The 17,445-nt window shown below is 45.1% G+C and overlaps 2 protein-coding genes across 2 annotated transcripts; both read right to left on the reverse strand.

Moving 5' to 3' along the window:
* Positions 1-1,042: 1,042 nt before the first annotated feature.
* LOC137902973 (antigen peptide transporter 2-like) lies at positions 1,043-6,237 on the reverse strand. Its single transcript, XM_068747084.1, has 11 exons — positions 5,745-6,237; positions 5,539-5,653; positions 5,314-5,444; positions 4,996-5,201; positions 4,721-4,918; positions 4,449-4,577; positions 3,344-3,532; positions 2,922-3,095; positions 2,589-2,751; positions 1,893-2,029; positions 1,043-1,770 (listed from the first exon to the last, which is right to left on the reverse strand). Exons 1-11 carry the CDS (start codon positions 6,235-6,237, stop codon positions 1,543-1,545), a joined length of 2,163 nt encoding a protein of 720 aa, XP_068603185.1. The 3' UTR covers positions 1,043-1,542.
* A 2,597-nt stretch (positions 6,238-8,834) lies between these two features.
* Positions 8,835-13,519, reverse strand: psmb9a (proteasome 20S subunit beta 9a). The gene is made up of 6 exons (XM_068747087.1): positions 13,413-13,519; positions 11,473-11,540; positions 11,245-11,376; positions 10,816-10,945; positions 10,561-10,702; positions 8,835-9,116 (listed from the first exon to the last, which is right to left on the reverse strand). Exons 1-6 carry the CDS (start codon positions 13,458-13,460, stop codon positions 8,989-8,991), a joined length of 648 nt encoding a protein of 215 aa, XP_068603188.1. The 5' UTR covers positions 13,461-13,519; the 3' UTR covers positions 8,835-8,988.
* Between the last annotated feature and the right edge of the window lie 3,926 nt (positions 13,520-17,445).

The following is a 17,445-nucleotide window of genomic DNA, read 5'->3' on the forward strand; positions in this document are numbered from 1 at the left end:
ATTGTTAATTGTGGATGATTTATGTACGAAGGACTTTCAACGGAAACAAGACTGCAAGGGCTTTTTTGAAATGCTCCTCTTAGACAGGATGTTTGACTGTACTTGTACTGTAATACATTCTACTGTGTGACTGTACTTGTACTCTAACATTCTATCTAATAAATATATTCATTCATTCATATGCTGTCATAGGCCAGCACCTCTATGACCCACTGAGCTCCTCCCTCTCTATCTGATTATTTATGTTATAAATATAAATCAGGAATCTCTCTCTCTTCCCTGTAGTCTTGTGCTCTCTCTCCCTCTGTTTGTCCCTCTTTCTGTCTGTCTGCAGGTCCTTCTGTCCGTGGTGCTGCAGAACCTGGACCTGTAGCTTTCAACACTGATGTCCATATCGCTAGCATTAGCATTTATAGCTTTATATAGCAGCTCTTTAGTCAGTATCTTGTTCAGCAGCCGAGATGTTAAGTTATGTTTTTGCCTGATCCTGCTCTCTATAACTCTCCTCCTACCTGTCATTGTTGCGCTCTCTCTCTCCTTCTCAACCCAACCGGTCTAGACAGATGGACGTCCACTATGAGCCTAAGGTTCTGTCCAAGGTTTCTGCCTGTTAAAGGGAAGTTTTTCCTTGCCTCCAATGCCAAAGTGCTTGCTCTTGTGGGTCAAGTTGGGTTCTGTCTTTCCCTGCTAATCCTGTAAAGTGCCTTGAGACGACTTTCTGTCGTGATCTGGTGTTATATAAATAAAATAAAATTGAATGTTTTCATAAGGGTCAACAGAGGCTCTGACAACTCTCACTGTGGTTGATTGTGGTCCAAATTCTAATAATGAATAAAAGGTTATGGTGTCAGGTGTCATCATGGCAACAATATTTATTTATTTAAGTGATGTAGAAGTGAAATATAGAAATATTCTTAAATTATTATTATTATGAATGAGTCTAGAATAAACATGGTTTGTATATCCACAATTTCCCTTTAGAAGACATGCATACACATTTTTCATTTATGATTTATTCATTGATTTAACATTGTAAAAGACATTTGCATGAATGAAATAATGACTTTCTTAATTTGAACTTGTATTAAAATTGTAGTAAAATTCTATATTTTAAATTCTATCAAACTAAATTCTATCAAACAAACTTATATTTAATTCACTCATTTCAATTTAATTCACTCTTGAAGACGAGATGATCAGAAATCGCCTCACCTTCAGCTGCTTATCAGAAAACGGGTGTACGATGGAGTCTATCCCATCTGAGATCGGGTGGGGGGAAGGGGACACCCTGGACAAGTCGCATGTTCATTGCAGGGCCACATTGAAAGGCAAAAATCCACTCACACCTACGAACAATTTAGAGTGTTCAATTGACCTACATTGCATGGTCCGCCTTGCGGGTCACGGCATGAAGTCTTTGGCCACATATTTTAAATCCATTTCAAAAAGGCACTTCCTCATTTCTCTCTATTATAAAAGACGGCTTCATAAACTTTCCTCTCTCACGCGGCGCCACACGGAGCAGCCCCGTCACAGTGAACATCACGCCACAGCATCCGTCGGTCTCCGCGGCGAGGTTCCCTCGGTGAAGAGCTTCTCTCGCAGCTGGTAGTAGCCCCCCCTCCTGGCCATCAGCTCCTGGTGAGTCCCTCGCTCCTGAACTTTGCCCTCACCAAGCACAACAATCTGATCCGCCTTCTCTATGGTCTTCACCCTGTGAGCGATCACCAGCAGGGTCAGGTGGGGGCAGCTAGCGAGGGTCTGCTCAATCTGTGCAGTCAGAGACAGAGATTAGTATTACCTGAAGTCCTCCAGACTTTTCCTGGGAAAAATGATGAAAATATGGACTGTGGTTTGTAAAAAAAAAAAAAAAAGCTAGGTCTGTGACATACCTTATTTTCATTGTCAATGTCCAGAGAGCTGCTTATCTCATCTAGAATGAGGATCTGTGGCCGTCTGACCAGCGCTCGAGCAATGGCGATCCGCTGCTTCTCGCTCCTGGACAACTGGACGACACCCTTACCCACCTCTGAAAAGATGGAATCAAACCAGATTAAGGGTCAAAGTGAGGAAATGAAAACAGAAACGCTGGAGCCACGGCCAAGCTCTACCCCTGGATGTTAAGTTATTATTACGCAGCAACTGAATCTTGGAATCTACATAAATGAACTAAATATACAACTAGAAAAGCACTCGGAGAGCGCAGACCTCCGCCAAGCAGCTCGTTCCCCTCCTAAATGGATTTACACCATCCACACGGTGATCTGGATTTTTTTATTCATCAATGGAGTTTTCAATGTTATTCTGGATGTCATTCTGGATCAGATCCAGAAGGCCTTTTTCCTGATAGTGCGTATCAGACCTCTTTATGACTGTGATTTTTGTTGAGTTGAATGCATATTTTACAAGGTTTTATTGTTTTGTTTTTTTAAAGCCTCAATTTTTTTTTAGCATCAAGATCCATCCAGCAGTTTTTCCGTAATTAACAACAAATAAACAAACAAATGGCGTCAAAAACATAACCTCTTTGGCGACGGTAAATATTTTCTACCTTCATCCATATTCATTCAAGCATTAAAAGAATTTACCCGTATCATAGCCGTTCTCCAACTTCAGAATGAAGTCGTGGGCGTTGGCTTTGCGCGCTGCTTCCTGGATCTCATCCAATGAGCAGTCAGCAGCAAGCCCATAGGCAATGTTGTCTCTGACAGAGCCAGTGAAGAGCACGGGGTCCTGGTTCACCAGCGCAATCTGTTCAACACACCACGGACAGTGGGCAGAACGGAATTTAGAAATTCCCTAATCGAGACGAACAGGAAATGTAATTTCATAATGACAAAGAATTTAAATTAAAAAAAAACACAGATAAACAACAGGAGCCCCCAACAAAAAAAAAGAAAGAAGCGGTAACGATGCGTCACCTTCCTGTGGAGGAAGCCGTGCTCGTAGGAGGCCACCGGTTCATTGTCCAGCAGGATTTGTCCGTCCTGCGGCTCATAGAGTCGCACCAGCAGACTCACACAGGTGCTTTTCCCTTGTCCAGACGGACCCACCAGCGCCGTCATCTGACCCGACTTCAGCTCCAAGGAGAAGTCCTGCAGAGAGGAGATGACCAACATGTGATCAGACACACACACAATCAGAGTGGATGAGAACGTTTGATTACAGTGTGTGGCGTGTCAAACAGACCATGTTGGAATAAATGTTTTAGCTCTGTATTAGTTTCCTCTTGGAAACTCTGCATTCATTTCACCCTTCTGTATTCGTAGATATATTTTTTTTTAGCCATCTATTTTATTTCAGATCAAAGCTCTCTGCTTGTTTACCTGCATTCAGAGCTCACCTGCAGCACGGGTGTGTCGGGCTGTGCAGGATAGGCGAAGGTCACATGACGAAACCCGACGTGTCCCATCAGCCGACCGGGCTGGAGTGCGCCGTCGGTGCTGATCTGAGGCTCCCGGTCCAGATACTCAAACACCTTTCCAGCGGCCCCCACTGAAGTAAGCATGTCTCCGAAATGGTAGATGATTGCCTGGAAGCCGGCAGCCATAAAAGTTATTGACGAGTGTTTCATAGCCATAGTCTTCTAAACCAGCGGTCCCCAACCTTTTTCCTGCCACGGACCGGTTTCATGCCGGGCAACCGGGGGGGTAATTAAATTAAAAAAGAGGAATCTAATCTTACCAATGAACTTTATATTATGCACTTGCAATAACTATTAAACAAGTATTACACCAATATCTACTCACCATAGGTTGTGGTCCCAATACTTACTTGTCCTTCATGGTTTTTATTTTCATAAATTCCACATTCTTGTCTTTTAATCCCGGATTCTTGGTCTCTATGTGCTGAAGCAGTTTTTAACCCTTCATTGCCTCGTTAATGAGACATTTTGTTTTAAGTCTGACTCCTGGTTTGTCTGTTAAAAGACGTTTTATTTTCTAAGAGGTCGTCGGCTCCTCTTCTTCCTCCTCCTCCTCTTCTTCCTCCTCACTTGGACTTTCCCATTAGCAAAGAAGCTCTCCAAAGACGTTTGTTTTAAAAAAAATAATTTTCGCTAGTTAAACGGCTGTTTTTTAGCAACTTTATCACGTGACCAAGAAAATTCACAGGCAAATGTTAGGTTGGAGAAAATCCGGTCTTTCAAAATAAAACACCTTTTAGACGCTAATAATCAATACAACGGAAATTGTATAAATTGGTTATTCTTTCTGTGCGCCCCGGTAACAAATGCCTCACGGACCGGTGGTTGGGGACCGATCGAAATAATTCATTCAGGAATTTGGGCAGAGGTGCATGCTGGTACTGAGAGCCATTACAGTTTTGCGTCATCTTTTTCGCCTTTGCTTCCTGTAACTAACTAGTTATTGATGGTTCTCATTATCTTCATTAGTCAATGAGAAAACCCGTCTAAAGGTCATCCTTTTAGGTAGAACGTAACGGCTCACCCTGATGTTGTCTCCGAGGTCTGCATGGTAGAGGATGAAGGAAACCAGGTTGCCAGTGGTCATCTGTCCACTCTGGATAAACAGCCTGCCACAGTACAAGATGAAGACCTGCATCCCCAAGCCTATCAACTACACCCACACACCCACACACACGCCCACGCACACCCACACACACACACACACACATGCACACGCACACACACACACACGTAAAATTAACTGATATATGCAATGATGATTTAAAATGGTACCAATTGCAGCTGAGTCCTGACCCTTCGTGTGAGCAGGTAAACACTCCTGACACTGCCTTGGCGGGTCTTCAGGGTGTGGATGTCCATCAAGCGGTCGTCATAGCGATGGGCCTCCCGTTTTTCTGCTTTAAAACTCCGCACCACGCGTATAGCAGACACCGCCTCCTTCGCTGCGTCATTTGCCAGAGCCTTTGAGTTCTGCACTGCGAGGTTCAGCCTCTGGGGAAGCCGTTAAACGTATTAAACACCGAATGGAGAAAGTCCAGCATCTGGACAGTCTCTTAGCCTGCGTTCACCTGGTTGTGTTTGTCGTAGACGTTCTGGACGAGGCCCGTGATCGGTGTCTCCAGCAGCACCAGGAAGGTAAGCCTCCATGAGAGCGCCGTCATAAAGTAGATACCGCCCAGAGTCTTGATGAGCGTCCGCAGTAACACGTTGACGTTCAGACACACCGTCCTCGCCATCTTGTTGGTGTCTTCAGACAACCGGAATGTGAGTTCCCCTGCACATACGGAACGAACGGAGGTCATCCTGTGTATCTGGTCATCTCTATTCACTGCAGTGTCTTCCACTGTCCTGCACGCAGCGGAGCACTTATAGTATCAGAACCTTACCTGTCTTCGTCTTCTCAAAGAATCCGACTTCCTGTTTGGTCAAGGCGCCAAACAGCAGGACTTTAACTCTGCACGTAAACGCACTGATGGCGCAGAGGAGGAGACCGCCTCTGCAGCCAGCACTCAAGGAGCTGACGCAGCCACCCACAAGGAGAAAGAAAAAAGAACCGGGTCAGAACCGGTCTGAGATGACCCAGAACCCAGGTGGAGGGAACAGTCTCCTACCTGCCCAGGGAGCACAGCCCCATGCAGAGGACGGCTGATCCGAATTCACTGGACTGGTACTGACCGCCGAGGATGTCAATGACTCTCCCGGTGTAGAACGGGATGAACATCTCAACTGAGGGGACACGCATGCCAGTGCGCGTGAGAGACAGACAGACAGACAGACACGGGCTACTCGTCATCACCGTGAACCGGCTGCAACTTACAGACGACGGCCAGACACAGGAACGCGAGTCCTCCCAGCAGGAGGCGGCCGTGAGGCGCGTACATGCGGAGGACTCTCACGAACAGGTCTCTGGCTTTCCGCGTCTTGTCTTTACCGGCGGCCTTGGCGTCGCTGCCGGGGACGGTGACTTCCCAGAAGAGCGCCGCGGCCAGCGACGCTCCGGTGTAGGCCAGCCAGCGGCGCGCGTCCGCCGGGAAGCCGCACGGCGCCTCCTCCATGCGCAGCGCCGCGGCGCCGGACTCGAACACCGCGGGGAGCAAAGACTGCGCCGCTATGACGCGAATCAGCGGCGGGTGGACGTCTCCGAGGCCGAGCCGGGCGACACCCGTCAGCGCCAGACACCGCAGAGACGCAGAGACCCAAAGGCGCAAAAGATGCCCAGAGACGCTGCGCGCCACGGCGAGTCCCGGCGCGTAAAACAAGGCAATGTCGACGCAGACAGCGACGCAAAGAACGACGGCTTTACAGATCATTGCTGCACCGATAGTCGTCCGTGCCGTGCCGTGCTGTGCCGTGCCGTGCCGGGACGCCAGCGCTTTTGTCCGAAGTCACTTTCACTTTCCATTCCGGAGCGACTTGGGGGTTCCCAGAAAAGGTTGTGGGCGTTAATAGTGATGGGAACTATGATTCTTTTTACTGAATCGGGTTTGAATGAATCACTCACTAAAGTGAATCGATTCATTTGAGTCATTTGAGTCACTGAGTCAGTTACCCAGAAGGTACATAGAAATATACTGTGAATACAAGTTTCACCTGCTACCAATTTATGCTGCTAAAATGGCTGATTGAAACAGGGAAATAATAAATGTCATTGAGGGAAAAGAGGGAAAGATCAGGAGTTCTGAAAGGGAAAAAACATATTTCTTTTTTGTTCTCTGCATAAATTAAATATAAATACAAAAGCAAAACAGTGCAGCATTAGACTAAAAATACATCTAGTATACAATACACTTGTGCAAAAGCATTAAATAAAAAAGTTTTACATCTTTATTTTTATTTATTATGTTTCCGCCAATATTCCAAAAATATATTTTTTAATTTTAATTATATACTGTAATAAAAAGGCGGCATTAAATAGTTTCTGTTAAGTCCGGACACTAAAGTTTATCTTCAGAATAATCAGTGGACTAACTGACTGAATATTGATTTTACTTTAGTCTCTTATTGATCCTTATGAGACAAACAGAACGGGCGGGGCAGCAGCCCCTCGGCTCCGGTGAGGAAGGGCCCCCCCAGGCTCGAGTCGAGTGGCTGCTGCAGCTGAAAGCGGGTTAGTGAGTCCGGACTCAGTGACTCATACGTGAGTCCGGCTCAGTGACTCGTTGTATGTGCTGCAGGGAGGGAGGGGTGAGCGACTCAGTGACTCGGATGCGCGTTTTGGCTCCGCGATTCATTTCGTAAGTGAGTGTTTCCGGTTCAGTGACTCGTCGTGCTGCGGGGAGGGGGGGTGAGCGGTTCACTGAACCACTCTCTTGTTGTGAGCGCAGCTGAGCTGATGCTAGCTTGTAGCGAGTGGGACGGTTCACCAGGGGAATTGGTAGTTCATTAAAAAAACATGAATCGATGCTTTTCTCACAATTACAGTGATTAACTCGACATGTTTCTACAAGGTATGTTAGGACAGCAGTAATACACTGATTGGTGTCTTCAGTTAGCTGTGCAGCTAACTAGCGGTAGCAGGGAGGAGTCAGTGAACGACTCAGTGGGGAAGAAGAATCATGACTCATGATTCAGTAAAGTGAATCACGGGTTTTGAACGATTCGTTCAGGAATCGCACAACACTAGGCGTTAACCGCGGCACCATCCAGTCAGTTCGGTGCGCGTCAAACATCATACTCAAAGTTAAAACACATAAAACTACACAAAAACACATTTTCATGTACAGTAAAGGGTCACAACATGTAAATATATCAAACATGTCCACCCAGCCGGCTTCATTGCACTGATCAACATAAATAAGGAGTTCAGACTAACCCACAGGGGTCCCACTTAGGGAGGAGGGGCCCCTGGGAATATCTGTAAAATGATTTTACTATCACATCTATATTCACCGTAAACAAGCTTTAAATTAAATATAATCTATATAGTCTTATTAAATCACCAACTAAAAAGGCAATTTTATAGTAGATGGAAAAAGCTCCGTCCATAAAGACTTGGCTTGGGGACCAGAGGGTGGCCGGTTCAGGACCAGATCAAGACTAGCGCTGGTCCCCGGAGTGGTGGTGGCGACAAACCTCCTAAAAAACGGCCCTTTAGGCATGTCAAGGTTCACCATGGGTGGGTGGGGCTCAGCTGGTAGCGCTGGTGGTCCAGTGGCAGATAGGTCAGCGGTTCGAATCCCGGCTCTGAGTGTCCATAAGTCGACACGTCCTTGGGTGAATGTGCATGAATGGGTGGATGTGAGGCTTAATTGTAAAACGCTTCGGGGACCACGAAGATGTAAAAAGTGCTTTTTTAGTGCCGTCCATTTACCATTATGGTGTCATTCTAGTGGAGAAATGTGATGCCTCTGCATTAGCGGCCCCCCTCCATTCTAACAAACTCAGTGGCCCCCATGTCCCTTATAATGAATTGCTATAAGTAGTGAAATCTATATTTCTTTTAAGTTAAGAGAATCTCATTTCCAGTGTTGCTGCTGCTTGTATTTTCAAAGATTTCAGTCACGGAAGGATTTGGGCATCAGCCGCCCTCCGAAGAGGAACGACGTTAGTCGCTGCAAAACAGTAACGTTAAGATTTGCTCCAGAGCTCATCTCAGGCTGTCGTCAATTTATGAAAGTACGGAAATGCGCCTCATTTTGTTTGTATGTGTTTTATATGTGGCTCTAAGTACGTGTATCTGACCATATTTTTTTTTTGGGGGGGGGGGGGGGGGTGCTCTACATCAGGGGTTTAGGTTTGTCCTGTAGTTAATTTATTCTAATTTACTCAGGCCTATTAATTGAATTAAAAGACCTTTTTGGCGGTATAAGATGAGGAAGCAACCTTTGATGGCGGTTTGTGTGACAGATAGAAGACTCAAGCAGAGATCAGTGCGGAATCAGAAAACATGATTTATTCATGACCATCAGGCATTTTGTGTGAATAAACCTTTACCATTAATATTCATTTATATTTAATGCGTTACCTCCACTCACTGACAAACCCCCACAGAGCAAAAGTATTGTTGTACTTCACACTGAACAATAGTGATGTGGAGGTGAATTCCATTTACTACACACTCATCACTGATCAAAGAAGGCCGGCAAGTCATTTCCCAGAATGACCTTCTCCTCTGCGCCGCGTTCATCGATGGTGACGATGTACGCCACGCCGCCGCTGGAGCCGTCACGGCCCATCGCCAAAGAGAGAGCTGCAAGACGGAAGACAGCGACGAGGAGGCCGCTTCAATGATTGAGTTTTATATGAGAGAGAGAGAGCACTCGTTAGAGATAGAGAGAGTATAGAATAGAATAGAATAGAAAGCCTTTATTGTCTTTGCATAGTGGCTATGCAAAGAGATTAGGAGCGCTGCTCCGTCCGGTGCGTCAAACAACATACAGTTCAATAATCTCAGAAAATGCAGTAAATGTAACAGAAAATTCAAGTACGGTAGGTTCAAGCAGAATAAAAAAGACACATATTTAAAGTGACCAGTGCATGCAATGCGATTGGCCAGTACTTTGCATGAGGAAGTAGAGTACATTAGTTATTGCACATGAGTTATTGCACATATAGTTATTGCAGATAGTGAGTGTTTGTCCTGTTTAATCCCGGTTGTCGTTCAGAGCGCTGATGGCTCTCGGGAAAAAGCTGTCTCTGAGTCTGTTGGTCCTGCTTTTGTGCAACCTGTAGCGCCGGCCCGGGGGCAACAGGTTGAACAAGGTGTGTCCAGGGTGGGAGGAGTGATAGGAGTGATAGAGTGAAAGAGAGATTTGGAGAGAGCAAGCGTTAGAGTTAGAGAAAGAGAGAGCAATAGAGATAGAGAGAACGACAGAGAGAGAGCGGTAGAGATAGAAAGAGACAGAGTGATAGAGATAGAGTGAAAGAGAGAGAGAGAGAGAGAGTGGTAGAGAGAGCAATAGATAGAAAGAACGAGAGATAGAGATAGATAGAAAGAGAGAGAGAGCGGTAGAGATAGAAAGAGACAGAGTGATAGAGATAGAGTGAAAGAGAGAGAGAGAGAGAGAGTGGTAGAGAGAGCAATAGATAGAAAGAACGAGAGATAGAGATAGATAGAAAGAGAGAGAGCGGTAGAGATAGAAAGAGACAGAGTGATAGAGATAGAGTGAAAGAGAGAGAGAGAGAGAGAGTGGTAGAGAGAGCAATAGATAGAAAGAACGAGAGATAGAGATAGATAGAAAGAGAGAGAGAGCGATAGAGATAGAAAGAGACAGAGTGATAGAGATAGAGTGAAAGAGAGAGAGAGAGAGAGTGGTAGAGAGAGCAATAGATAGAAAGAACGAGAGATAGAGAGAGCTAGAAAGAGAGCGAGAGCGGTAGAGATAGAAAGAGACAGAGTGATAGAGATAGAGTGAAAGAGATAGAGAGAGAGAGTGGTAGAGAGAGCAATAGATAGAAAGAACGAGAGATAGAGATAGATAGAAAGAGAGAGAGAGCGATAGAGATATAGAGAGAAAGTGATAGATAGATAGAGCGGTAGAGAATGAGCGATAGGGCGAGATAGAGAGAGATAGAGCGAGATAGACAGACAGGTAGATACTTTATTCATCCCAAGGGAAATTCTAATATTTAAAGTCGTATCAATGATGAATTGACATCATGAGGACGAAAGGTTTCTCTTTCATCAGCCTTACCGCTGAGGACAAACTGCTGACACTCCCCCTCGCTCATCCCGCTGCAATACCCGGCGTCAACAAAGCCGTAGATGTACGAGCTGCCAGAGCCACCCACCACAAAGGGCTGTCTCGTCAGCAGGCCATTCAGGGTGGCAAACACCTGGGAGAGGTCAAAGGGCACAGGACAGAGGAACGAGACAAGCTGCTTTTATTCAAAGCGAGCTTTCTGGTGCTCTTCAGAGACAGACAGTAATCAGCGAAGCGATGTCTGACCTGTCCTCCTTCCCGTCTGTCCCAACCAGCCACAATGAGATGGGCCTCCAGCTCCTCCTTGTACTTGTATGAGATGCTCTTCACCAGAAAGGCGGCTGAGCGGACCCGAGGGTCCTCGTCCATCTCCATTCTGAGATAACACGACCATAACATGTCTCCTTTCAAATCTGAAATGATCCCAAACCGCCAAACAATCCTCTACGACGGAGCAGTTAAAAAAAAAAAAGTTTTACACCCCAATGTTTCATAAATGCTTCTTTACAATTACTTGCTGTGTTACGGTCGATGGGAGGACTTTTGTCACCGTTTCCCAATAAATAAAATTGTAAATGTTGCATGAACTTTCAATACAAAGAGATCTAAAAGCTGGGCGTTGTTATTTAGAGACAGGGACTATCCTGAAGGCTAATGCTCTGCTGCTCCGTCTACCTGTGCATGTCCAGCTGGTACCTGACCAGCTCTGCGATGCTCTGGGCGTCGGCGGCAGAGCCGGACAGAGCGCAGTAGATCCTGCCGTGGAGCGGCAACAGCTTGTTCATCACCCTGTTCACCACGGACTTCCTGGAACGGAATGGAGATGATAAGTGTTCGTAAAGGAAATATCCAGCGGTGGAGAATCACGCGTGTGGAAGGCCTTACACGTAGACACGGACTTACCCTGCAGACACTCTGGAATCAGAGCCCAACACGACTCCGCCATTAAACTCCATGGCAATGATGGTGGTCTGCAATCAAGATCAAAGAAATACTTTGATTTAGCTGGTGATGATGATGAATATATTTATTAGATAGAATGTTAGAGTACAAGTACAGTCAAACAGTAGCATGTATTACAGTACAAGTACAGTCAAACAGTAGCATGTATTACAGTACAAGTACAGTCAAACATCCTGTCGAAGAGGAGCATTTCAAAAAAGCCCTTGCGGTCTTGTTTCCGTTGAAAGTCCTTCGTACATAAATCATCGACATGTAACAATACAAATGTAACAATACAAATAAAAATAAAACCAATATTCCATAACTCAATTGATGCAAATTAACATTAGAAAAATAAAATGATTTTACACCCCCAATGCAAACTAACAATAAATCTAAAATAAATTACACCACAGATACAAAATGACAACGAATGGCAATATATTACATAAATTACAATAAATTACCAAGACACTTAATATGTACAACGGTGCAGGTCATTAATTTCACGCACCAGCAGGAGAAAGCTCTGCTGTAAAAAACAGTGTAAATTAGAAGTATAAAAATAAATTGACAAGTAATTCTGTGTTGTTTGTGTCACGCAATAACTTGCAGTAGAATTATTTTTACATCTGGAATCGTGCCTCTGCTGTAAACTGCCACTTTAAGAGGGAGGGACACGAATGGCATGATGGGAAAAAGAGTCCAGAAGGAGTCTTGTAGTACGTTCCGGAGCAGCAAGCTAGAGCAGGTTTGGCCCCTCTGATCCGGAAGCCCTGTTTACTGTCTCACAAGATCCAATAGTCTTTTGGAGGCGGGGTCTGCAATCTCTGATTGTCTTTCTAGTTGTTGTATGTTGTTGCCGGCGTTTGTTTGTCTGTCCGTCCGTTAGCAAGATAACTCCAAAAGTTCTAAATGGATCTTCATGAAATTTTTAGGAAATTGCGCTCTATCTCACCACCCAATTCAATCTGGATTGGATCCAGAATGAGGTCATGAAAAAATATTTACTTTCAAAATTAAAAACTCCATTTACAGATTCAAATATCTGCTACAAATACACATCAACTTGGAATCACTTTTCATGGTTGGTGCATAAAGATACCAAGAACAATTTAGAACCTTTCGGTGCTGATCCAGATCACCGTGTGGACGCTGTAGATCCAAAGAGGGGAATGAGCTGCTCGGCGGAGGTCTGCGCTCTCCGAGTGCTTTTCTAGTTACATATATTTCAGTTTATTAGAAGCTGTGTTAAACGTTTCTGAGCATGAATCCTCTCTATCCCCCGTTTTATTCATCTTAACATTTATACTTTATCTTTTATAATTATAATACAGGGGATGGATACCATTGGTGGAAAAGTGTAGACATTCCTCTCTGCTCATATTGGGTTTGCATTTGGCATCAACATTTGTGCTGCCTGAACCAGCGACGGTAACAGGTTGACTGATGAGCATCCCACCCAGAGACACCTGCAGAAGGATGGAGCATCCCAGTAAAGCAGCGCCGTCGGGTTTTTGACTGTAGGTCACTGGGATGCACGTCATCACAGATATACCTGAGTGTCTCCGCTCCGTGCACGCTCACGCACATGGCGAGGAATTCTGGGACTTAAGAGTCTTGACGGGGAATTATTTCTTTAGAGGGCTATTAACTAAAAACAAAAGCAGGTGTGATGGATAATTTTAGTAAAGATCAATATGATTTAATAATACTGATCGGGTGGAAAGTCGACGTAATTTGACTTTGAACAACGAGTCAGGTGGTTACACCGCTGTAACTTTGAACTCTGAAACCAGCTTCCATCGATCTGACGCTACGAGACGCTACGAGACGCTCGGTGCCGTATCAGTGCGCGTCAGGGGGAGACGGTCCGAGTAAACCAATCCGGATTGACTCACCCCGGTGCTGACTCCGCGAACTCCGGTGTCCGTGCAGTGTGTCTCCATTTTCACTCCAAAACCGAAAGAGAAGGCGTAGAGGAGCAGTGAGGCGTGGAACAGCGACCTCAGGCGCCCCGAGAGGCGCAGGGACGCAGCGAGACGCGCAGGGACGCGCAGGGACGCAGCGAGACGCGCAGGGACGCGCAGGGACGCGCAGGGACGCACCGAGACGCGCGGGGACGCAGCGAGACGCGCGGGGACGCAGCGAGACGCGCGGGGACGCAGCGAGACGCGCGGGGACGCGCAGGGACGCAGCGAGACTCGCGCGTCTCGCTGCGTCCCTGCGCGTCTCGCTAGATTCCACTGAGCTGTCAACAGAATCAAAAGCGAAAGCAACTTTTTTTTGTTTTCCTGCTTATTATTTTTGTCAAACTAAAAAGCATTCTCACCATGGAATTTCATCTGGACCGGATCCAGAATAGACTCAGGAAAAAAGATTCATTTTAACATTGAAAACCCCATTTAAGGATTACAATACAATATGTAAAACAAAATACACATCAACTCCGATTCCCTTTTACTTGTGATGGTTGGTGTATAAAGACACCAAGAACAATTGATCCAGATCACCATGTGGACGGTGTAAATCTAATTATGAGGGGAACGAGCTGCTCGGCGGAGGTCTGCGCTCTCTGAGTGCTTTTCTCGTCTCAGATGGGTTTTTTTTTCATTTTCTAACCGCTTATTCCGTTATCGGGTTGCGGGCCAAGCCGGAGCCAATCCCAGCAGTCAATGGGCGAGAGGCGGGGGACACCCTGGACAACCTGCCAGTCCATCGCAGGGCAACACAGAGACAGACAACCAGCCACACACACACTCACACCTACCGGCAATTTAGTGTCACCAATCAGCCTAGGCTGCGCGTCTTTGGTGGTGGGAGGAAGCTGGAGAACCCGGAGAGAACCCACGCAGACACGGGGAGAACATGCAAACTCCTCACAGAATGGCCACAAGCCGGAGACGAACCTGCGACCTCGCTGTGAGGCAACAGTGCTTACCACTGCGCCACCGAGCCGCCCCGTCTCAGATGTGATATCTCCAAATAAGAATATCTTTCATTTTCATCCTGGTGATTACTGGAGTTCTGAATAGTCAGTTTAACATTTGAGGCATCTGTAAAGTATCTGCCAAGTCAAAACTGATTGAGGATATAATGTGATGCATCCGGGGTGGACCCAGAGAGCCAACTGGGATCGACTCCAGCAACTCCCGGGACGCTCAGAGTGGAAAAGCAGTCGGAAAATGAATGAATGAATGAATGAATATGTGATGTGACGATTAACCCAATCATTCGATCTATTTTTCCATCTATTTTCCATTTCACCAAATTCCTATGGAACTTTGCATACTGCGCATACTACTACCACCATGGTTGTAGTATGCGCAGTAACACCCCTTCACTATTGCTGAAGATACATGCAAGGTACATACTTTAGATTCAGCGATGGTGCATGTAGTGATCGTATAGGAGGTTACAGGCAAATATATGGCTGGTATTTGTTTGAACATTTAGAAGAATACAGTAAACTGTGTATTACTTGCATTAGACGTAGACGTATACCGTGAAAACTACAGTGAATACAAATTTACAGTGAAAGATTTTATGGATTTTTATGCTGCCTGCAAATATCAACAAGTAAAAAAACAACTCATTCTGAGGCCTGAACATGAATGAACGTTACTCACTCCGGTGTTCACCTCCTCGAACCACCACCCTGGACCCGGCTCTCCCAGCATGACGTCGTGGATCTGCCGACGAAGTAAAGGTGGAACCTGAAGGCAACGTTCAGCCTCAGCTGGATGGGGTCTTCTCACGTTTTCATGAAATAAATCAAAACTAAAAGCCGATCCCTCGTAATTTAACCCTTGGACCTACTCAAGAATCACTTTGCTATCATTATCGTTTGGTTAATAGTTAATAAAAGATCAGTCACAAATAAATTGTGTCAACGACAAAAACGCCTCCCTGCAATCGAGACACATTTCATTGTTGTAAACTCTTTTAGGCAAACTTTGCATGGGAACATCAAATACTCTCCCCTAACAAATATAATTTACAGGATACATCACATTCTAGTTTCCATCTCCATTCGCTGAAAACTGCCTCATTCAGTTTGACAGAAAATGTACATTTAAATCTTATTATATTCCAAACTATTTGAAAACAAATCTGAATTCATGGAGGAACTTGGGCAGTTTGTCACCAGGTATCACCGCGTGTTCCACGCCCCCTTCCGTGATCACCACCAGGTGAGCCACGCCTCCACTGACGTTGTCTCTGCCAATGGCCAGAGCGACAGCTGGGGCGGAGCCGAGATGCAAAGGTCGGGCAGATGAGGAAGACGGGAACAAAAGGGAAGGAAAGTTATTATGCGAGCACAAATCTTCATTTGTCAAATTTATGCAGCTCCTTCCTTCAAGTACAGGGTCACCAGAAACATCAAATATACTTATTGATTTCCATTTGATCATTTCTCTTGATCTTCTCAAAAAAAGATCTATACGACACGCAGATCAAGGAATGTTGAACATTTAAGACATTTAAAGTCCAACAGAAGACAACAGACCAATCTCTGTTTGAAAGTTAATGTTTATTATATATATATTATAATAATGTATTATTATTGAATATATTATTACTTGTAGTTACCCTCGCCGAAGCGGAGGCGAGGGTATTGCAATTGGGTGCGTTTGTTTGTCTGTTTGTTTGTTTGTTTGTTTGTTTGTTTGTTTGTTTGTCTGTCCGAGCGCATAACTCAAAATCGACTTGAAATTTTTACACAAGCAAGGTTCTGTCCGTGGCTCGGTCCTCCCCGAGAATGGCGTTGATCCGGATCTGGATCCAGATTCTAGAATTATTTTTACATCTGGAATTGTGCCTGTGCTGTAACCTGCCACTTTAAGAGGGAGGGACACGAATGGCATGATGGGAAAAAGAGTCCAGAAGGAGTCTTGTAGTACGTTCCGGAGCAGCAAGCTAGAGCAGGTTTGGCCCCTCTGATCCGGAAGCCCTGTTTACTGTCTCACAAGATCCAATAGTCTTTTGGAGGCGGGGTCTGCAATCTCTGATTGTCTTTCTAGTTGTTGTATGTTGTTGCCGGCGTTTGTTTGTCTGTCCGTCCGTTAGAAAGATAACTCCAAAAGTTACTTTTTCTGAGAAGGATTAGGCAAATGTTCAGAACAGATTAGATATTTTGAAGGGACTAGTGTGACCCAAGAAGCAATCCATTATATTTAGTATAGATCCCCCCTACATGTAGGGGGGGGGGCTTCTCACCATGGAATTTCATCTGGACCGGATCCAGACTAGAGTCAGGAAAAAAGATTCATTTTAACATTGAAAACCCCATTTAAGGATTACAATACAATATGTAAAACAAAATACACATCAACTCCGATTCCCTTTTACTTGTGATGGTTGGTGTATAAAGACACCAAGAACAATGTATCCAGATCACCATGTGGACGGTGTAAATCTAATTATGAGGGGAACGAGCTGCTCGGCGGAGGTCTGCGCTCTCTCACTGCTTTTCTCGTCTCTGATGTGATATCTCCAAATAAGAATATCTTTCATTTTCATCCTGGTGATTACTGGAGTTCTGAATAGTCAGTTTAACATTTGAGGCATCTGTAAAGTATCTGCCAAGTCAAAACTGATTGAGGATATAATGTGATGCATCCGGGGTGGACCCGGAGAGCCAACTGGGATCGGCTCCAGCAACTCCCGGGACGCTCAGAGTGGAAAAGCAGTCGGAAAATGAATGAATGAATGAATGAATATGTGATGTGACGATTAACCCAATCATTCGATCTATTTTTCCATCTATTTTCCATTTCACCAAATTCCTATGGAACTTTGAAAGCAGCGCAAACCTTGGCTGATATTATTTGTCCTTATCAGTTAGAATATGCTTTATCATTTGACCTGCTGTCTGACTTTTTGAGTGAATTTCATCTTTATTATCGCTGAACGGTGATAGCTGCACCTTTA

This window comes from Brachionichthys hirsutus, chromosome 13 (genome assembly GCF_040956055.1).
Source record: "Brachionichthys hirsutus isolate HB-005 chromosome 13, CSIRO-AGI_Bhir_v1, whole genome shotgun sequence".
In the NCBI taxonomy this organism is placed as follows: Eukaryota; Metazoa; Chordata; class Actinopteri; order Lophiiformes; family Brachionichthyidae; genus Brachionichthys; species Brachionichthys hirsutus.